Genomic DNA, 22,921 nt, shown 5'->3' with positions numbered 1-22,921 from the left:
TTTTGGGCCTGAAAGTATGGATATTATGATTGATTTGGATAAAAAATATTAAATGGCAAACCAGTAAACCATAATCCATCATCAGTGTGCCAAATATTCATTTATTAGGACAATAAACAAACTTTAAAGACATTTTTTACCTTAAATGTTTGCGTAGCTTTACTTTGTAGGGCAGTATAGATGTAGGATACTATAAAAACAATTTGCTGCATATATGGTAAGTGCATTGTGGTTTCAAAGCATTCAATATCTTGTTAAATCACACCCATTCCCAAACAGGGTGGAATTATAATACATCAAAAATCACGAACAGGAGGGTGCAGACTGCAGATTTTAAAGTGCTGGTAGAAGGGGGGGATGGACCCAGTGGAAGCTGTAAAGCTCTTTGTGTGTGTGTGTGTGTGTGTGTGTGTGTGTGTGTGTGTGTGTGTGTGTGTGTGTGTGTGTGTGTGTGTGACAGAGAGAAGAGAGAGAAGGAGTGAGAGAAAGAAGGATAAGATGGAGAGCTAGCCTGAGCCGAACCTCCCTTCTTCCCTCCACTACACGCTTTATCCATTACCGCTGAGAGAGACAGCCACTGTAAGTTTCTCAATCCTCTGAGACCAACGAGGGTGGAGGGACTCCCTTTCATTCTCCTGTCTTTATATCACACACGCACGCACGCACGCACGCACGCACGCACGCACGCACGCACGCACGCACGCACGCACGCACGCACGCACGCACGCACGCACGCACACACACACACACACACACACACACACACACACACACACACACACACACACACACACACACACACACACACACACACACACACACACACACACACACACACACACACACACACACACACACACACACACACACACACACACACACACGCACACATACACACACACACACAAACACGCACACGCACACGCACACGCACAGCTAATGCAGTGGCAGTGTTGCTGATGAGTGAAGGAGAGAAAAGGAGCGGACGGGTACATCTCTGTGTGGGGGAAAAGAAACTATGGCGACTCATTAGATGAGGAGTAAGAGCGAAAAGAGAGATGTATGTAGAAAGACACAGACGCAGGAAGAGAGAAATGGTATGGGCGGGTAACGTGACATCAAGCAGACACTATTTTAAACTCCATTCTCACTCAATCCCATAACAGCTGATTACACATGTCAGGACCAGACAGTGTGTGGGACACATCTCCAAAGTGAATCTCCCAAAGTCTCTTTGCTCTTAAAATTTAGTACTTGACTTCCATACTGCCATCAGGACTTTGTGTGTGTATGTTAAGCTTATTATGCACATACGCAAACATGCCTCATACATACAGTACAGTATATTACATCAGCACTAATGTTTCCAGATGTGTAAATGCTTCGTGTGAGTGTTTGAAGTGGTTGCTCTGGGCTAATGGAGACCCTGAGGGGCCCATATCAATGAGGGCTTAGCTTGTCCCCCCCATTAGCAACTGTGCTAACCTCAGCACACTGTCAGCTCAATAGTTAAAGGTAAAGACCATGGGATATTCCCAAATGACTGAAAGTACCATAGGTCCTCAACGGAATGGAGGCTGATTTCAATTCTCTGACGATTTGTTAAAACTCCTGAGCTCCTGGGCTTCTAACACATGCATTTTACACACACTCATGTGCACGTCTGAAGCGTGATTTATGTGTTTGTGTTCTTCTTTGTGTGCACGTCAGCAGTTCAAGTTCAAGAGGAGATTTGACACAATTGCTTAAACAGTGGGATCAAAGAACGTCCATACTGCAGCGACAAAAGGAGAAAGATATTTGTGACGTCCACCTACCTGTCATGGTCTCGGCCAACGCCCCAGACACGGATGCTACTGATTGGCTGAGAGTGGAGCAGGCTGCGATCATCTGGGTCAACCAGGGTCAACATGCGCCAGCAGCATCCCTTTACCCTGTAAGACCACAAACAAGGATGCACTGTGGTTCATAGCCCTAGCCAAAAAGGTATAAACATTGTGTATTGCGTGTGACTGTCTGTCTCTGCTGACTGACTGACCTCTCCCCAGACCCCGGCGGAGTCTCGTATGTCCCTCCTACAGTAGGACAGCTGTCTGATACAGTGGTGGACGGCCACACTGCTCCTCCCCTCGCACAGGTCCTGTTCTGCCATCTCCACCCAGCCCAGAGATCGCACTGGAAATGACTGGATGAAATACACACACACACACACACACACACACACACACACACACACACACACACACACACACACACACACACACACACACACACACACACACACACACACACACACACACACACACACACACACACACACACACACACACACACACACACACACACACACACACACACACACACACACACACACACACACAAACACTTGGATGATGCAGTTTTAAGTTCCACACAGGCCTTATTTTAGTTGTATTATTTTGTTAGTTATGATAACACTAAAGACAACAGGACAACATTGCCAAAACAATTCTGGTCAGACGATTAGACAGGTATAAATCTTTAGCCAGATTATCTAAAACCACTATGGTAACCACTGTAATAAATAATAAACTTCATAATGAATAAAACACTTTGTTGGAAGTTACTCAAACTGCTGGCATAATCTTTCATTGCTCAGGAAAACTGTGTGTGCACAATTAACGGAAAGTAAGGTTGGTCAAAGTTGAACCACTCTGCAAACAAGCAGCTTAGGTAATAATTTTCCTGTCTCCTTTGATTATTGTTTTCCAAAGAAGATAGCTTATCTGTGGGTTTGTTCAAGACTTGACATCTTTACAACAATGTCACCACTGTCCCAAATCTCAGTAACCATCACTCAAAGAAACCACGACTAAATGTAGAGAAATAAGGTCCAGGTTGAACTATTAGAGCCCAGTCATCCTTGCATACTGACATACAGGCGCAGTAACTCACACAAAGCTCCTCTTCAAGTTTAATTTTGCTTACAGAGGTACAGTACAATGTGCAGCAACAGCTACTTTACCATCACAAGCCAGCCATCAGAGCAATAACTGAGAAAGGTTTGATTGGGGAAGACAATGCATAAAATATGAAAGAATGTGTGTGTGTGTGTGTGTGTGTGTGTGTGTGTGTGTGTGTGTGTGTGTGTGTGTGTGTGTGTGTGTGTGTGTGTGTGTGCCGGTGCTTATGGACTGCCTCTGGCCAGCCAGCAGCTATTGCCATCCTCCCTCATCTCTTCCTTTAACTATTTATTTTTCTGTCTCTCTACCACCTCTCTTCCTATGACCATGTTATTCTCATTTTTTCTTCTTCATTAAACACACATCCTGAGATCATATCTGAATCCACACTTCTTCCCTATGTTTCAGAGTTCCTCTTAGATATCAGACCATGTCAACCTTTTCTTTCACTTGAATTTTTAAATAGCAAAGCATGTTAAGTATTGGAAAAAGAACAAATGCTGACGAAACAAGAATATGGTACTTTTGGTTTTGGAATCTATAACATGATGTAACATTTGCCTTTAAATTGCAAGAAGTGAGCATGCAACATTTAACTTTTTAATATATCATTCAATATTATCTTTTGCAATAATGGTGACATTTGTTCATGCTTAAAATAGGTTTCTGTATGCTATTCGTCCAGCAAAAAAAGTTCACCAAGTCACCATTGAGTGGCACTGCAACAAACAGAGAGAGAGAGAGAGAGGACAGGATGCCAGTGAGCAGCTTGATGACATCATTGCAAACAAAGCCAGGTGGCTTCCCTTCATTAACAAATATATGATTTTCTGAAAGACAGATCATTTCTTCAACAAGTCGGACTGACTTAATAACAGAATAATATGTGTTCATCAAACTGCCATCTATACAACTTGGCATACTGGGTTACTGAGTACTAATAGTTACCAGACGTGACAGCGATGCTGGTATTGTTTTCCTCTTGTGAGGCTGTGTTTTCACATTTGAACCCCGGACAACGTCAGGAGAATCAGGTCCGGAGTTGCTCTTTCACACATGCAGGCAGCACACATTCTGTATCAGATGCGTTCTCATTAACTGGAAATACTCAATTTAATTTAGATTAGGAGAGCTGGGTAGAACGTGCAGGTGGTAGGACATGATGCGGATTACGGTGCGCCAACAGAGCCAGATCTCATTTAGGTCATAAATTACCGGGTCTCTTGCCATTCCTTTAAATTGTCTGATGATTTCGGTGCTGGTCCTTACCACACCAAAGTCCCCAAATTTCCTCGTCTTTCCAGTAAGATTTGTGTAAATCACCCTTCATCTTCACCGTCAGAGGTTTATTGACCTTTGCACATCATCAACACGTCCATTCAATCTCAGAGAATACACCAGAGAATGAGCTGCTGGCAGGGTCAACTCTGTTTGATGTCTGGCTGAATCAGACTTTGACATTCTCACATCAAGCTCAGCTGGATAATGTCTGGATCATTTCAGGTTTGCAGTGCATGTGTGAAAGGGGCTTGTGTATGTTCGTGTCATCATGGCAAAATAGGGTCCTGAAGACACCAACTGTAGCAGGTAGTGAATATTTTTTGTCTGTCTATGGACACATTTTGTCACTGTAGTGACACTGTCACAGTTACAGCTTTGTTGCTCAGATCAAAATGAAGGCGGAGTGATCTGAGCGGAAGTAGGAAATTAAGTATGTTGTTCTGATCTTACCATTGCCTCTCGGTCTGAGAAGGTATTGTTGAGGTCTACTGTCTCTAGCTGGGCTGGAGCGCTGCAGGCAAACAGCAGACATAACAGATAGTTGCAGTAAAGACATATTTCTCCCTTACTAGTACATGAAAATAGAAACATCTATAAATTATACATATTTCTTAACAGTTGAGTATGTCTGCATTTATTACTTGAGTTTAAGTGAAGCATAGCGGAGGGTAGCTCCTTCAAACGCCTTCAGACTGGGATCTGGATAGACTGGATAGTCCTTCAGCTCCTTGAGCAAAACAGACAGACATTCAAGGGAGAGAGATTAATATAAGTGGTAGACACTGGTCAGGGAAGACATAATATACAAAACAGGCAGATTCTAATATTGATTTTACCAACTTATTTGATCTCATTTATAATACCCATTTTGACTTAATATGAGAGATATTCATCTTTGTTGAATATGCACCTCAGACCGGCCTGGACTGAGATGACTGTGTGCTCATTTCAGTCTAATAAATGCAGCAGTGAGAGCAGAGATATATCGATTACACCATCAAGCAATGACAATGCAGACTAATATGAAAAGTGTTACTGAGATGAACCAAAGCCAATAGAAAAAGCTAAATGTTACCAACCCTGCGCAAGACCTAAATTAATCAATTATACAATAAAACCATTAATAAATATCGCAAAAATGTATTGTGAGAAAGACGATTTCTATAAGTGAACAACACCCAGGCAAATGTGACTCGGTGACTCACGTTGGCTGTGCAGGTGGTGTTGAGATTTGGTCCAGAAGAGGTGACATCATCATAAGGGGTGGAGGAGGAGGAGGAGGGGGAGGAGCCAGAGGGCGAGGGGACCGGCTCCACAGAGCTGTCAGATATCAGACTGCTGGGGCGCTGTGGGAGAGAGAGAGAGAGGTAAATAGAGAGACAGAGACAGACAGAGGATGGTAGGCACATCGACACCAGCTTCCCAATATCGTAAAAATGTTGGGACGCTGTTTAAAATATAAATTAATATACAATGATGATGATTTGTAAATCATTGAAAACTTCATATGTAACTGAAAAAATCATAAAGACAACATTTCAAATGTTCAGTCATTCATTCATTTTCAACCGCCTCTGACATTGGGCGAGAGGCGGGGTACACCCTGAACAGGACGCCAGTCTATCACAGCGCACATAGAGACGAACAGAGACAGACAACCATTCACACCTATGGACAATTTAGAGTCATCAATTAACCTAACACATGCATGTCTTCTTGGAGGAAACCGGAAAACCCAGAGAAAACCCACGCAGACACAGAGAGAACATGCAAACTCCACACAGAAAGGCCCCAGCCGGGACGCGAACCTGAAACCTTCTCGCTGGGAGGCGGCAGTGCTAACCACCACATTTCAAATGTTGAAACAAAAAATGTAATCGTTTTTAAACATTACATCCTCATTTAGAATTTGATGCCAGACATTCTGTGAGCATTTGGGAACTGAGGGGACCAATTGCTGTAATTTTGAAAGTGTAATGTTTTCCTATTCTTGGTTGACAGGATTTCAGCTGCTTAAAAGTTCAGGGTCTCCGTTGTCGTATTTTACGTTTCGTAATGTGCCAACATTTTCAATTGTTGACAAGTCATGACTTCAGAAGGGCCAGTTTAGCACCTGAACTCTTTTACTACGGAGCCAGGCAGGAATATGTACAGAATGTGGTTTGTCATTGTCTTGCTGACATTAGCAAGGACATCCCTGAAAAAGATCTTGTCTACTTGGCAGCATATGTTGCTCCAAAACCTGTATATATCGTTCAGTATTAATGGTGCCTTCACAAATGTGCAGGTTATCCATGCCATGTGCACTTACACACACCATACCATCATGGATGCTGGCTTTTGAACTGTGTGCAGCAGGATGGTTTCCTCTTTGCGTGGTAACGTTTCGACTGTCATTTGTGGATGCATTGATGAACTGTTCACAGACAATGTTTTAAGGAAGTGTTCCTGAGCTTGTGCAGTGATGTCCCCGAAAGAATCATGTCTGTTTTTAATGCAGTGATGTCTGAGGGCCCGAATATCACTATTATTAATACTATCAATATTAGTTTACAGCCTTTCCTTTCCACACAGAGATTTCTTCAGATTCTCTAAATCTTTTAACAAGATTAGGAACTGTAGACGATTAAAATAACCAAATTCTTTGTGATTTTGCGTTGAGAAACATTATTCTTAAATCATTGCACTGTTTGCCAGCACAGCCTTTCACGGTGATGAAACCCTCCACATCTTTACCTCAGAAAGACTCAGCCTCTCTGATGCTCTTTTTATACCCAATCATGTTACTAACGTGTTGCCAGTTAACCTCATTAATGGGGAGAATTTCTAACCTCACTCCGCCAGATGGATTGATTCGCATAATTCGCATTTGCATGGCATATCCATCTGCGAACTCTTGGTTGGAGATCTTTTGGAAAGGGGCGGAAATACTGGTTGCTGATTGGATAAATCATCTTTCATATCACCACCTTTGTTGGGGAGATCAGGATGGTCTCGCGAGGTTAGAGATTTTCCAGCAGGTGCTTTCTTCTCACTGTCCCAGCTTCTTTTGAAATGTGTTGCTGGCACCAAATGTATATGGGCATATCATTTTCCAAATACAATAAAATTTCTCAGTTTCAACATTTGATATGCCGGTTCTATTTTCCATTAAATACGACTCAATGTTTTGTCATTCTTCACATTCTGTTTCTATTTACATCTCACGCTTCATCAGTAGATGCAGTTTGCTAAGCTACGATGAAGATGGCTCACTGAGACTGTGAGATGTGGTTAAATCTAAACAAAAAACTTAGTTAGTGGACCTTGAGATAGATTGTTATGACCAACTTCTATTTTCAAGATTTTTCTTCTATTTTTAAGATTTATGTATTTATTATTGTGGGTTTCAATAAGTGAAAGAGACAGGATAGCATCATTTTTCCTTAATTTACCAAAACGTGGCCTCAGCATTAACAGAATGGTGTGTGTGTGGATGTGCAGGTTTTTTTTCCACCTTTAAACATATAGTAGGCTACTACTATGATTTATAGCAATGTTTAGCATTATACATTGTTATGTATTCTCTCTGAAGAGTGAGTATGTTGACATAGAACAATCTTCAGCTTTAATGAAAAAAACCCACTAGATCTTCAAAAACAGACACTGGATGAACCTGAATATGTAGCTTTGCTCATGTAAAGTTAAACAAATATATGTTTTAGGTGAGGTTTGATGTGTGTTAGGTCTTTGGGTCCTCTCACCTCATTGGGGGGCTTGACGGAGTCCTGTGTTTCCTGTTGTGGGTCGTGCTCCGTGCCTGGCTCATTTTTGGGAGAGATGTGTTGGCTGCTGGAGACAACAGGTCTGTGGTACTGTGTGGTGCCAGTGGGGATGTGCCAGAAATAGATCTCTGATGAGTCTGAGATCTCCCGCCAGCCTGGGGGCAGGTCCCCCTCACTCCATACATCTGGTGATGACAGCGATACACAAACACATATGGTATGAATGTATTTAACAAACACATGAATGCTCGCACGCACGCACGCACGCACGCACGCACGCACGCACGCACGCACGCACGCACGCACGCACGCACACACACACACACACACACACACACACACACACACACACACACACACACACACACACACACACACACACACACACACACACACACACACACACACACACACACACACACACACACACACACACACACACACACACACACACACACACACACACACACACACACACACACACACACACATACTCTCCGCAAAAAAACAGGGATGGAGAGGGTAAATTTCAGTGATGGTCAGCCTGTCCCTACTTAGTTTCTGTTGTCATGGCAACTCCGGGGCTCATCCCCTGTAGTCGGACCCAGTGGGCTACAGCATCTATCCCTTCCTCTCTCTGCTGTTTTTTCCCTGTTTGCCTTCTTATATTTCCCTCCATACCCTCATATTCTTGAACTACTGCCTTTATCATCCATCCTTGACAATCATTGCTTATTAAACCCAGCTCTGCTCTTTCTCTTTCCTTTCTTCCTCCTTTTTCACACTCTGCTATCTGCATTATCCTATGCTTCTGAACATCCGTAATCGCTCTCTGCACCATAAGGTGGCTCACAGGGGCCTTAAAGGCTCCAGCTTTATTGCTGGACTGACTTGCTTGCTTAAGAAGAGGCTTTTGGTAGATTTCCAGACAGTCTGTAGTAGGTTATAGGGCAAGAGAAAGAAAGGGAAGGGAAGGAGGGTGTAATAGAGGCATGATTATAGGCTGACAGATAAAAAAAGACAGATCAGATGAAAAGCACACATATCAAACCTGTCTCTTTTGGAGTCTGAGGAGAGGGTGTCTCCTGGGACAGGGTGGTCCAGCTGGAGTCTTCATCCTCTGATGGTGTTTCAGGAGTCAGATCCATTCTTAATCCCACTTTAGGGAGCCCAATCTCTGTTCCAGGATCTGGCATAGAAGGGGGCGCCCGGTTCCTGGTCGGGGTGTTCCTCTCTGCCGCCCGGGCCTGTTTGGGGGAAGAAGGCGGGTACTGTTGCAGGAACTGGTTCTCATTGTTGGGGTGTAACTCAACCTTGATCACCCGAGGCTGGGAGCTCCGTGGGGGCTTTGCAGGACTGCGTGGACTAGCCTGAACCTGGGCACAGAGAACATCTCTGACCTGGGCTGGAGCCTGATTCTGGAGTGGGTTTTTTACGTCTGGGACCCACTCTGGGCTGTTCGTGGAAGAGGAGGAGGTGGGGGAAAGTGGGGCTTCCACTACAACAGGTAGCAGGGGCTGCCTTGGTGTAGGTGTGGGGTCATCTTCATCTTCCTCTTCCTCCTCTTCCTCCTCCACCACTGGCTCCACCTCTTCCTTTTGTTCCTGGCAGGTCTGCTTGCTGCTGGGCTTCTCCTCCTTCTGGCTCTCTCTCTCCTTGGCAGGGCTGGCCTGCTCCTTCTCTGGGGACGGCTGCTGCTTCTTCTCCTCCTTGTCCTCTTTGTTTCCCCAACTGAGGTCAAGATCCCAGCCCTTCCCATGGTACTCCAAGAAGCTCTTGGTTCTTCTACGGAACGGAGGCAGCTGTGAGTTGTCTTTTCCTAATTCTAGCCAGTCAGAACTGGGGTTATTGATGAGATCGTTGTGAATTTTGCCCTCTGTATTGGCCCTGCTCAGCTCCAGCTGCTGGCTCTCAGCTCGTCTCTGCATGTTGGCCCCGTTCTTGGCCAGTTTGGGGTTGGTTGTATTGAACATCGAAGAAGATGACGAGGAGTAGAGGGCAGAACTGGAGGAGGATTTGGTGGGGAGACCCCTCCCTCTGGTTACAGGTTGGTTTTTAGTGGACAAAGCCAAGTTGTCGCTTATCCCCATGGCGCTCCGCACACTGGTCATCGCGTACCTCTGACGGCTCTTTGGCAATGTGGCCGAACTTCCGGTTTCCATGGACTCCTTGATGACATCTCGCCCAAGTAACTGGTTGTATGAGGAGCGAAGGCTGAGGGAGGTGGGAGGGGTGGCGGAGGAGCCACTGCGATTGGCCATACCCACGTTAGAGGGGGAGGAGCCAGAGCGTGAGAGTGGAGGAGTTTGTACTGACATCATGGCTGACTAGAAATACACTGAGCTGAGGAGAGAAGAGACAAACTGTCAGGAGTCATGTAACAGTATATAACTTGTATAGCTTGTCCCGCCCTGACTGTCATTACCCCTTTCTTGTTTTTGTTTTCATGTCATTGTAAGCATCTTTGGGTCACTGAAAAGCATATAAATAAAATTAATTATTATTATTATTATTTATAACCTGGTGTGCTACAAAATACAGCCCAGCTGATACCAATGTTGATATTAAAGATTGTAAATAAATAACATGTGTCAATATTCTTTTTTTCTACATAAACATAAAACATCAAGCTAGATTTTGTTTCACAAGTTTTTTGAAGACACAAAGATGGAAAAGCAAGTGTTCCTTAAGAGTCAGATTAAAATAACACTCCTCCTTCCTGTGGTAGCTTCTTTTAAGCTATCGTATCTTAATGGCCGACAAATGGTTGGTCAAAAACAGCTTTGTTTCTTCTGTATCTGTGCTTATATCTTGTAGTTAAATACAAATAATACAATATAATGTTATTTTTGTTTTTGAATAATTTCTGGCTCAAGTAATCTCTGTTTTATTTTTTACTATGTGTGTCTCTGACATCATGTCATACGGTTGACATCATCAAGTTGAGACGTTCAGTGCAATCATTTTCATTAATCTGACGTTACAATTCAACACAAAGCCGATAATAACATCATGCTCTTTGCTCTCTCTCTGGCCGCAGCTCAGTAGTCCCGGAGGCTTTTATCCATACACTACGGGGCAGAATATTTTCCAGCCTAGTGCCCCTTTCACACATGAGGTGTCAATGTCGAAATTTTAAGAAACATTGCATCAAAAGACATGAAGCTGGAGTGCATTTGCATGATACTAGGAGTGAGTCAGACCCTCAATGTATTCATCCAGGACTGACACTGAAAGCCGGGGCTGAGCAATCAGCCAGTCTGTGGGGAGGAGAAGTGGCAGCCAGCTCCTGCTAACTAGCTACAGCCGTGTCTCTTTTTTATCTCTGGGTGGATCGGCCCTGTGATGCTGAATACAGACAGATGGAGAGCAACAAAAACAGCAGCAGAGAATCATTTTGATCTCAAGACAGAGCACATGTATAGGTTGCATCACTGTCTTCTGATTTTGAATGATCTAATTTGGTTACAACCCCTGTGGGAAGCTGGTAAACAACTGAACACAGGCACAGGTAGAAAACATGCCCAGGCACATGAGCATAATGTGTAAACATCCTGTCACCCAATCATACATACACACACATGTATGTGTATGCGCATAGTGTGAGTACACACACACACACACACACACACACTCACACACTCACACACTCACACACTCACACACACACACACACACACACACACACACACACACACACACACACACACACACACACACACACACACACACACACACACACACACACACACACACACACACACACACACACACACACACACACACACACACACACACACACACACACCTTAAACAATGCTGCAGTCATCATCAGTGCCTTTTCTCAGAAACGTGGAAAATACAAACGCAGCAGATTTTAAAGCACGACAAGTTCTTGGGAAAGGACAGAGGTAGGATTTTGGAGAGAGCAGAATCCCTGGGCAGTGCACTTTGTTCATGCAGGGCCCGTATCTGCTCACCTCTCCCTGGCTGGTTGTCGCGTCGCCCGCCTGTCACTGAGCCAGACAACCACAACAACCTGTTTGTGCTGAATCTGCTCTCACACTCCAGGCCTGCGATCAGACACCAACACAGCGTCAACAGGTACAAACTACCTGCATCCAGCCGTGTGGTCTCATAACAATACCAGCTATTCTCAATCAGCAATGCTTTTGTTACATAAACAGCTTGTTACTCACAATTCACCCCTTTAACTAATACATTATATTGTCTTGTATTGTCTTGGCTTGTAAAAACCTTTCAAAATATATTTAAAAATGCATTCATACCAAGCTAAAATCCTGATAAAGCCGGAGACTTTCCACCAGACAGCTACAAATTGTGCCTTGAGCCACTGAAGCTGAAAATCACAGCAAATATGTTGCATGACGAAGAAGACAAATTACTCATCCTGACACAACTCCCAAAACAGACAAGGAGAAATAAGCAAACAGCATCTCGACTCCCTGTTCTCCCCTCCTTGACAATGCAGCCAGATCTCCATTAGTTAAACAAAGTGGGGTGAAGAGAGGATGTGTGGGGGAGGAGAGCGGGTGGCTATTAGAGAGGGAGGAAGTGAGGAGAATGACACAGCACTCTGCAGGACAGTGGGGGCACAGTCAAACACACAGAGGTAGTTAAACTGTTGTCCTCAATAAATCTGTTGTGCTCTCAAACAGCAGCGGTCATTCATGAGATGCACAAGATTTTAGCAGCTGGTCACGGGACAACAGCAGTCTGTCTACTAATGTAACTAACATGTATCATTACAGTAACATTTTTGTTCTGTCGCTCTGATGTTGCTTTCATTTCAGTAAATGTAAAGTAATATATGAAAGAAAACATGCATGTAGCACAGAAGTCACGTCCTCTCCTATAGATTTACTTACATAATAATAATGAAAGTTGCTCACAGACCAAATACAATGTTACCTCTCTTTCTTGAACAGATTTACAGACGAGTGTTTCCATCTGAAGGTCAGCCTAAAATAATAATAATAATAATAATAATAATAATAATAATAATAATAATAATAACTTCACATCAATAATATTCTTTGCAGATTCATGGTAAGATAGTATCTGAATATCGACACAGATCCTGGCCTTTCAGAGGAAAACGTCCTTTATCAACTCACTCCCTGTAACGCCAGGCCTCCTTTCCTCAACTCTGATCAGCACCCACTGCTCCAGAAAATGAAATGCAACAGATGAAAGCACGAGCTGGTGGAGAAAATGAACTTGAAAAAGTCGATGATGTCATGGGTGGAGTATTCGAGCTCCCCGGTTTCTTGCTGCCACCTTGATAAACTCCCTCAGTGATGCATCAGAGACAGCGATAGATCATCTTTAAATCCACCATAACACCGAGGATGCACAGATGGAGATGCCATTATTGCGGAAGCAAAGCTGTCGATACGTGAACAGCCGCAGTAAATCTTTAGCATCCAGCCCAATCCCCACCGCCACCGCACTGGGAGGGGAGCGCATCCCATCAAGAGCATCTATTTACATCCACTCACCGCTTCGGTCAGCCTCCGGGCTTCTGCGCCTCCGCTCCCACGACGACACACGCGCACACTCACACGCGGTAGTGAGCAGGGCCGAGGTTGACAGCCGCTTTTCTAAGTGCCAGTCCGCCCGTAGCTGCAGCCGGCCGCCCGTGTTGGATCACATCACATCATCTGCCCTCCCAGCCCTGCTCGGTGCTCGCTGGCGGCCAAGCTGCGCTTTCTCTCTGCACCAGAGGATCCGGAGCGGCGCGGCGCTGTGGAGCTCACCCAGCCCGGGCCAATCACTGCCGCGGACGCAGGACGCTCGGAGGAGACGCAACCATATCAAATCGACCGGTGTTATTTTGCATCTCAGGTAATGAAATCACACATCATCGGAGTCCTACGTCACACAGGAGCCTGGAGAAATATGAATGGTTGCTAAAGGGCTACACCGATGATCTCATCTGCCCCTGAAACAGTTTTAGTTCTCTTAAGATAAATGTTGTATGGGGATTGACTCCACGTGCTCCTAAAACTAATAATGTTACCATTTGTAAAGTTATTTCCACACAGATGACCAGACAATACTCATTCATTCATCTTCTTCAACCGCTTGTCCCTGTCGGGGTCGCGGGGGGCTGGAGCCGATCCCAGCTGACATCTGGCGTGAGGCACTACTGCTAAATTAAATTAAAGTCACTGTCAGTACAGACATAATACTCTCTGCTCCTTTTGTTTTTGCTTATCAGTGGAGTTTAACTTTGTAATTAAAGTAAGAAGACATAAAACTGCTTTTTAGGATTATTTTAAAAATAATTTTACTTAGCATGTGCCTATAACAGTACAACATCCTCCTCCCACACAGTGCATCATAATTCACTTTGGCATGTTTAGTTAACAGGTTGAACTATCACAAAGCGTTTCTCCTCTTAAATCGTTTTTACGTTAACGCTATTATTCAAGAGTAAAATATGACACTAATGCAAAGCACTTTGTCAGTTCCAGAGGTGACCCAGCGATACAGTTTACAGACACAAATGTAACAAGCCTATGTTTTAAGAGATTAATCCCACATTAACACAGAGAGAAACCAGTCACCACCTTTTTCTCAACTCCCAAAGGCACGTAGATAACTTTTTCTTATTTAAAGGAGAACTTATATCATAGACAACACAGTACTTTATACAAATAATAATAAAAAAGCTACCATGTCATTCTACACATAATATTGTATCCAACAATTCTTTCACAGTTACATAAAAACACATAACAATGTCTACAGGCCATATTTGACCGAGTATAAAATCTATTCACTCTAACCAGACTTAACAATAGGTACACACCTGACATACTTTGACCTCTCTCCTCTGGTGAAAATACATTCACGCTATGAAATACATTCTTCAGTTTGCCCTGTGCTGGCTCAGGATAACTATCCTATCCCTACAGTCCACTGGCAAGCTCCTCCCTCAGTTTGGGGGTGGAGGTGAAGAGGTGTGGAGGACAGCGCCGGCGACACGCACAGGCTCCCGGTGCTCAAGGAGTGAGGCAGAAGGGGAAGGGTGACCGGGTGCCTGGTAAAGGGAGGGACACGGCTGGCCAGAGAAGAGAGGGGTTGACGGAGACGGCGGTCGACCGCAGAGAAACATGGAGCTGAACAGATGGAGCGCAACACTTCTGCTGAAGAAAAGAGGGAGAGAGAAGAGAGATATTACCACTTCTGTCTTGGCTCATTAAAAGCCTGTCACATGCTTGTCATCACTAAAAGAATGCACAAAATGCAATGACTAATACAAATGTGAAATTTTCCATGCGCGCTTACCCTTACTGAATGTTTCATTAGGAGGCGTAAGTAAGACCTTAGCCTGCTTGTTTCCTGCTTCAGCGGCTCGTTTGTAGTATTCAGCTGCTGTCCTCAGATTCTGCTGCACCCCAAATCCGCTCTCAAAACACTGACCCAAGAATAGAAGGGCGGTGTCGTCCTGCACACATGAACAACAGTAAACATGGGATTCTTCATTTTTAAACTTCTAGAATAATCTTCTATATCAAGAACTTGATGTGTTGGAATTTGTGCAGAGAGAGGCAGGAAACTTATTACACGTTATAAACTGATACCAGGAACTAAAGTAGATGTGGTAGTATATGAAGAAGAAGGGAGATGTGTGACTCAACGCTGAGACATTCAGCAAGTAATTTATAGCAACAGTAATTGATCATATTTCTTTAAAACAACTGCAGCAGAAAGAGTAAGTAGGGATGTTCAAATAAGCTGTGCATATCAAAAAGGAGAAGAAGGTAGAGATACTCTGTTTCCTAACACAGAATGACTGAGATGATAAAGCCATAGATAAAAACCCTGGAAGCATCTAGAAGGGCACTCACTCCGCTCTCTGCTGCCATCTTTAGGTACTGCACAGACCTGCTACCATCTCTCACCGGCTCCTGAGAGTAGACCGAGGCCAGGCAGACCTGAGCCTGAAGAGGGAGAGAAACAGGAGAGTTGAGGATACACCAGCATCAAGTGATACACACGTACACAGTAACCCAGCATGATGAATAACAATAAGAAACTCATTTATTAAAGTGTAAGTCCAGCAAAAAATGGAGCCCATGGTCTTTTTCGGCATGAAATTATATCAAATAAGTCGATTACCGGTCTGATTTAAATCTGTAGACTCAGCCATTTTGGTTCCTATGTGTGAGTGTTCAGTCTTGCGTTTGGTAATGCTTGGACACTAATGCGACCCACTGACCTAGAGTGCCCTAATGCTACCCGAAGCCCCTTCCAGCAATAGACGTCCCTACCCCCTGAGATATCGCGTGAAATTTCGAAGCTGCAGAGAAAGTTGCTGTCTGGGGCTTTTCTAAATCTTTTGCCATAAATTCTTAACTTATATTTCACCAAACTGCCACAGGCCACATAGATTACGTGTTTTGGTGGAACAAATCATCAATGGGTTCCCTCCTTTTGAATGCATTCTATAATCGTATAGACTACCTGTCAACATGGACCTACTGATAAGGCACAGACTTGTAAAACAGTCTTTTTTTTAATAAACTCTCTTTCGCTAAAAACATTGTTGGTGCTTCTTTTTATGTATAGGGACCCTAATCATGCTACTGCAGTAGTTTGGTGCTTTGCCACAGCAAATGTGGTTTATACACAGCTAGATGTAGACAGGTAGTAATACAGGTAGAATAAAAAAAACTTTTTCTGTTTTAAAAAAGATGACAGGCAATAATTGGCCTCTTTCCATCATTCTGTGAACAACCATGATCTGATTTGACCCTGAACATGGTATGAAAAAGTGCTGTAGTTGGTTACCTGCCTGAGAGGTTGAAGGTGTGCAGCCTGACGCCTGCAGCTCTTCATCTAGCAGCTCACTGTGGCTGCTCCTGACTGTTCAATTACTCACTGCAATATTTCAATCTGATCTGCTGTCAAAAAATGCACAAAAATGGCTGTTGTGCTTTAGCAGTAACCTAATACAGTGTTTTTCCCCCAGGAATTTCTCCACAGACATCCAGTTTGTTATACTGTAATACTTTCATCAGTGGGCCATGGGCTCAGTCAGCATTGTGTTACCTCGTTCAGCAATAGATCGACTTAATAGACATTTATTTAACAAAGAGCCATTATTGGACTGTGAGCCAACATAATACAAGGACCCTGAAACTGAAGCTGCTAAATGGATTTCCGCCAACATTTGTTTTTTATTATTTACACTTGTTCTTTACTTGTGTGTCTAAAAGTGTCCTGTTTTAGTTAAAGTACAGTATAATATTATAATATTATAAATAATATAATAGTAATATTTAGAGTTGTTAAACAGTACTGGAATGCACTAGGGTTGCAAATGTATTGTAAGTAATAACTTCTTTTTCATGATTTCATACCTTGTTGAATCCAGCTGCAGCAGCCTGCTCCAGTAAGCTGATGGCCGTGTTCAGCTCCTCTAAACTCTGGCGCTCTCTACTGGTCAAGAGCAGCTTTGCATAGCGGTACTGAGCCTGTCTGTGACCCCCAACTGCTGCCTGCCAGTAGTAACATAGAGCCTTGAAAAGAAAACACACCAGAATCCTGTCAAGACTCATTTCTCATATAGGAGAAGAGTAAGCACAGTGATTTTCAAAATGGTGAAGCATTAAACAAAAATGTATGTATGTAAAAAAAGTATGTCGTCTGGGTTCTCACCTTCTCTCTGTCCTTGCTGACTCCTCTGCCTTTCTCATAGCACACGCCCGTGTTAAACTGGGCCTTGCTGTAACCCTGCTGGGCTGCAGCTAAGAAACATGTAAAAGCTTCCTCGTAGTTCCCACTCTTGGCACTTTCTAGACCTGCCATGAACAGAGAGGTGAAGACATTGGCTCTGGACGAACAAATATTGCTCATTTACAAAATATAAAAATGAAAGACTAAAAATATATGGTTGGTGTAAAATTCATAATATTAAAGTCATAATCCCTGAGATTTGAGATACATCGTTTCTAGCGACCTCTTGGGCGGTGAGATGTAACTGCAGGGGAGCCTATTCTTTCAGAGCCCCCCATCTTTTCACGATCACCATGTGTGTTGACACATTTTTTTTTTTTGCTCTTTTTTTAACTTTGACACACATTCACCTCTCTTCTTCCAGTCCGCCCCATATATGGTACCCTCTTAATCTATACACACACACACACACACACACACACACACACACACACACACACACACACATGTTCTTATTACCCTTCTACCCTTACTACAAGCCTGACATTTGAAGTTCCCGATTTCTGATTAAAGGGAACACAGTGTAACCGGCAGTGACAAACTTGGCCGGCAGACCAACTGCTGTCAGCAGCGTCACTATCATGGCGGCTTATTCACATTTAGCGAGGGAATGTTGCCACGGACACAGGTATTGGAATATTCAGCAAAAAGGCAAGTAGAATTGTTTTCATTAGTGGGTCACATGATCAATCAGCAATGTTTTAACTCACTCTTTGATGCATAGAAACTTAACAGACAATTAACTAGATAAAGTATTTGGTGTGTAACTGTGTCAATAAATCATTACCAATAATGTTGAGGATAACAGGAACACTGGTTTCTCCCACATGTCCGAGGTTCAGTGCTGCTCTTGCCAGCCTCTCCTCATCAGACAACTGTGAAAACACAGAAGAGGACAAAAAGCACCAATCAAGATTAAATGACTCAATGAGTCAAAAAGGAAAACAAAATCAGCTTTCTCTAAAATAAACCTCACGCAAACTCAAAGGAGGTAGTATTCCACCTTGTCATTTGGATCTTTGGTCTCCGTGTCTCGGTTGGCATCATTCTGCAGAGGATAGGATGCTGCCAGAAGTGATTCCTCTGTGTGTCAGACAAGAAAAATGTATTATTGTCCTGCTTCCACAAATACAAGGTTAACAAAAAAATGTTTCAGAACAGTAATAGATTAAATGGTCTTTCAACTACCAATGAGCACAGAACAAACCAGGTATAGGAGAATTGTGGTTCAGGAGTGCCCTCTGCTGGTCAGAGATGGAGCAGTCAGCACTCAGATGGCCCTGGTCACAGCTGCTGCAAAGACTGGCATCACCTGTAGTACTACTACTACTACTACTACTACTGCTGCCGCTGCTGCTGCCGCCGCCGCTCGTTGCTGAGGACTGATGTGGGTTGTGTCTCTGTGACACGCCCTGCAGACATAACACAGTCCTTCCTTTGGGGAGGATGTCCTGTCTAGACACTGGAAAACCCAGACAGATGCAACAAAACAAAATCAGGTTCCCATTGAGATGGTTAAATGTCTGTTATGTAAAACTATTCTTGGCAAAGGATTTAATCAGTTTATATGAAAACGTGAACCATCAGTAGGCCTGTTGTTTAGTTAACAACAATAATGGGACTCACAGGTCTCTAGCAGGATGCGGTAGCTGCACTTGCGCAGGGTGGAGGGTATTGTCAGGGCTGCGGGGATCGGACTCGTCTCAGTGCTTGAGGAGAACTGGGAGTGGATCTTCCTGCAGATCTGCATGAACAGAACTGCTGCAGCACCCTGTGGACAAACATCAGCTCCACTGTTATCGCTTTCCTAAGAACATGAGATGTGCACTGCTACTCCTGATACAAACATACTGTGTACCAGGAAAAGGCCAACAATGTGTCATGAATAGGGTTGGGTACGAGTTAGATTTCAACAACTCTGATTTGATTCTACTTATCAATTCCAGCGATTCTTGATTCTTTGCTTATTTCACAGAAAAAAACCTGCATGGAAATCAGGCCATCATGCACTATTTGTCCAATCAGTCTCGACTGTTTAAACCCTCAGTGAGCAGCTTCCTGACATCGTTCTTACAACAAATTTTGATAAACTGAGTCATGCTGAACATATTAGTAAATATAAATATACCCGTACCCATCCCACAGCATCCAGGGCTGTGTAGCGCGGAAGCTCAGCATAGCCAAACTGAAACGTCCTCTGTTTCTTCCTCCTCTCTCCATCCTCCTCTTTCTGAGAGCTGACGGAAAATTTGCACAAACAAAGAAAAACAATAACATGTCTGTTTCTATTTCCAGTATATTGTATTAAGGCATCACAGAAATACTCTGTTTGAGGCACATAGCTTTGTTTCTGGGCCCTTGACTAGAGCTGTTAATGCTCACAGCAGATGACGCTCAGGATGACGCAATCAGATGAAAGGGAGAAAGTGAGAGCTTGGAGTGGAGAACGAGGTCAAAAAGGAGGAAAAGGAACAAGGCAAGAATGGGTTGAGAGTGGTCGCTGAGGTTTGACCTTATCTCACAACGTCTCCTTATAAACAGCTGATAATATGGACGGTGGTTTGAGGGCAAAGAAATTGTGAGATGAAAGTGAGACACTCTTTGCTCGTGCTTTTCTGTTTCCTTCTTTTCCCATCAGACCTGGACAAATTTGACGATGAAACAAGAAAGGATGGAGGTGTGGAAAGTACCTGCTGTCAGAGGTGTGTCGGGATGTGGAGAGGACGGTGGAGGAGCTGTTGATGACCTCAACATCCCCCAGTACCTGAGGCTGCCCCTGGTTCTGGGGCAGTCGCAGCGGGGTGCTGCCATGGCATCGATGCAGAACTGACAAGTGATTGAAAAGACGAAGGCAGCAGATATTAGACATTAATGTCCAGTGTTCAAATTCCAGGGAGAGATTCGAGGTTCAGCCTCCTCAAAACATACAAAGCATCTGTAACTGTAACTGTCTGTAACTTCCTAGTAAATTCTGAGGAGATTTCCTGGAAAGAAAATATAATATGATACTAAGTATAAAGAAAAACAGACTAAAGACCTGAAACAGTTATTTCAGTTTAACTACTGTGGCAATTGATAAGAAGCTGTTGATTTTCAAAGGAGTTTTCTTGAAATACCTGCTCCATTTAAGCCCTAATAAATAAGTATTAATTCATTACCCCTGTATCACTGGAAATGTTTTTCTATATTTATGTTGAACTACATGCTTGACTGTGGCCAAATTTCACATTTTGCATGTGTAGCTGACCTGCTGTGCACTAACAAAAGCACTCTTTAGATTAGAAACTAGAATTAACTGGAGTTACATAACTGGAAGTTAACACTGTCTCCCTTTGCCTATAATTAGTACCAAATTATGAGCTCCTTTTAAGGAACCGTTCTATAAACTTACAATTACTAAGATACGAAACAGGAATATGAAAACCTTTTTTGTCATTCAGTGTGCCAAAGCTACACAGGAGAAATAAAAGAATAAGAATATCAAATATATATGTAAGTTTGTATGTATGTGGTTATAGTCATAGGTGCCTCTGGATGTGAGTGACTTTAAAGAGGTTGTGCAGCCAGAACATACAAATAGGCTATTTGTGTAGGATACAGAGCTGCTATTTAGCAGCAATGCACTTGTGCATAAGTTAATTTAATAAACACAGAGGTGGTAGCAACCCAAATAATGTGACCTGATTGGATAACTTAAAGAAATGTCTTTACAAATGGCGTCAGTGTATAGCAATGACAGATGTGTCGGTTGCATTGTGATATTAATTAAGTATAGGTTTCCCAAAACATATGTGCACACAGACATTTAGAGAGATCAGTAAAACACAACTACAACTTACGCAAATCAGAAACTAATATAAGACAGTAAATCCATGGCATGCCAACTAAAAGGTACGTTGATGAAACCCATAAACCCGAACATTGGTATAGGAATTAGGTGAAGATAAAATGCATAAGACATATTTCTACGAATAAAACACACATATGTGCGCTGCAGGTGTCTCGTGCAGGTAACGCTGACACGTGACACTGTAATGTATGTAAATACATAAATAACACACAGAGAGAGAGAGACCCAGAAACCGGCTGTGACAGACCCTAACCAGGTCAGGTCAGTGACTGGAGCTCACTTCACTGACCTGGACCAAAAATAAACCGGGTGACAGTATCAGTTACACCCACAGAGTAAAGTTAACTCATGTATTGAAATCAGTTGTTTCTAAATAAAAGCAATGGCGAAACAACATGCCATTATGTAAGGAAGAAGACATTTCTCTCACCTCTTCCGACAAAACCTTGAATTCTCCACATGGTTGGTCTTTTACAGCAGCTTTAACTGAAGAGTTGCCTCCCGAAAAGACATGTTTAGAGTCCTGTGGGGGTCTTCTTCTGGCCCCATGAAGCACGACTGCTGCTCCGGTCCTCACTGCTGCACTTTGGCTGCTGGTAAATAAAACCTGTCACGAGATATGTGTCGGAAGAGGACCAACCCGGAAGTGCACCGAGTGACGCAATAGTAGAAAACACGTGAAGGTGGTTCACAGCGTCCTCGTGCGGTGTGACGGGGGACGACAGTGTCACCGCAGACCGGTGTGACAGAAAGGGACAATGTGACTTAGAATTGTACATTTTAACTCACCCTATCTATTAGATATTTAAATGAAGGTCAAATGAAGTACATTTTCTACTTATATTTTCATTTGTTTATCCTACTTTCATGTCTTTTTTTCTCCTCACCCATGTTCACTTTTAGTGAAGTTAATCTGCCATTATTGTTGTAAATTTGAAAATTTAAAAGAAAGTTTGTAAAAGAAAGAGGGGGGGGGGGGGGGGGCTGTGTGGGTTAATTAAAACAAACCAACAAAAAACTAATACGTATCCTGAATATATTTGTGGAATAGGAGAAAATAAATAAATAAATAAAAGATAAAAAATAATAATAACTTTATTCAGGACACAATGGAAGGTCTAAGGTACAGTAAAAAGTAGAGCAATGTATATTTTACACACACACACACACACACACACACACACACACACACACACACACACACACACACACACACACACACACACACACACACACACACACACACATATATATATAAATAAAATATAGCACTAAATATATAGTACAATTACATAATACATATAAATTACAAA

General features: G+C 43.1%; 2 protein-coding genes across 3 annotated transcripts in view; both read right to left on the bottom strand.

The window, feature by feature from the left end:
• Nucleotides 1–13,640, bottom strand: part of apbb2a (amyloid beta (A4) precursor protein-binding, family B, member 2a) — a 42,479-nt gene extending 28,839 nt beyond the window's left edge. The window contains 9 exon segments of the mRNA XM_083915781.1: nt 1,818–1,913; nt 1,915–1,934; nt 2,039–2,185; nt 4,674–4,734; nt 4,865–4,950; nt 5,429–5,569; nt 7,967–8,172; nt 9,039–10,330; nt 13,510–13,640. Coding sequence (XP_083771907.1) covers nt 1,818–1,913; nt 1,915–1,934; nt 2,039–2,185; nt 4,674–4,734; nt 4,865–4,950; nt 5,429–5,569; nt 7,967–8,172; nt 9,039–10,308 — 2,027 coding nt within the window. The 5' untranslated portion in view covers nt 10,309–10,330; nt 13,510–13,640.
• Nucleotides 13,641–14,343: 703 nt separating this feature from the next.
• Nucleotides 14,344–22,193, bottom strand: dele1 (DAP3 binding cell death enhancer 1). Of its 2 annotated transcripts, none has more exons than XM_083915119.1 (12): nt 22,039–22,193; nt 20,449–20,584; nt 19,893–19,995; nt 19,385–19,529; nt 18,966–19,220; nt 18,762–18,841; nt 18,546–18,633; nt 17,681–17,823; nt 17,383–17,541; nt 15,868–15,960; nt 15,305–15,464; nt 14,344–15,162 (listed from the first exon to the last, which is right to left on the bottom strand). In XM_083915119.1, exons 1-12 carry the CDS (start codon nt 22,067–22,069, stop codon nt 14,915–14,917), a joined length of 1,641 nt encoding a protein of 546 aa, XP_083771245.1. In that variant the 5' UTR covers nt 22,070–22,193; the 3' UTR covers nt 14,344–14,914. The 2 variants fall into 2 exon arrangements, with proteins under 2 accessions (XP_083771245.1, XP_083771246.1); XM_083915120.1 differs by having other exon boundaries at nt 14,344–15,159.
• Nucleotides 22,194–22,921: the final 728 nt, after the last annotated feature.

This window comes from Echiichthys vipera, assembly GCF_963691815.1.
Source record: "Echiichthys vipera genome assembly, chromosome: 6".
Classification (NCBI taxonomy): domain Eukaryota; kingdom Metazoa; phylum Chordata; class Actinopteri; order Perciformes; family Trachinidae; genus Echiichthys; species Echiichthys vipera.
Note: the sequence above shows the minus strand (reverse complement) of the source record. Positions and strands in the feature narration are given on the sequence as shown.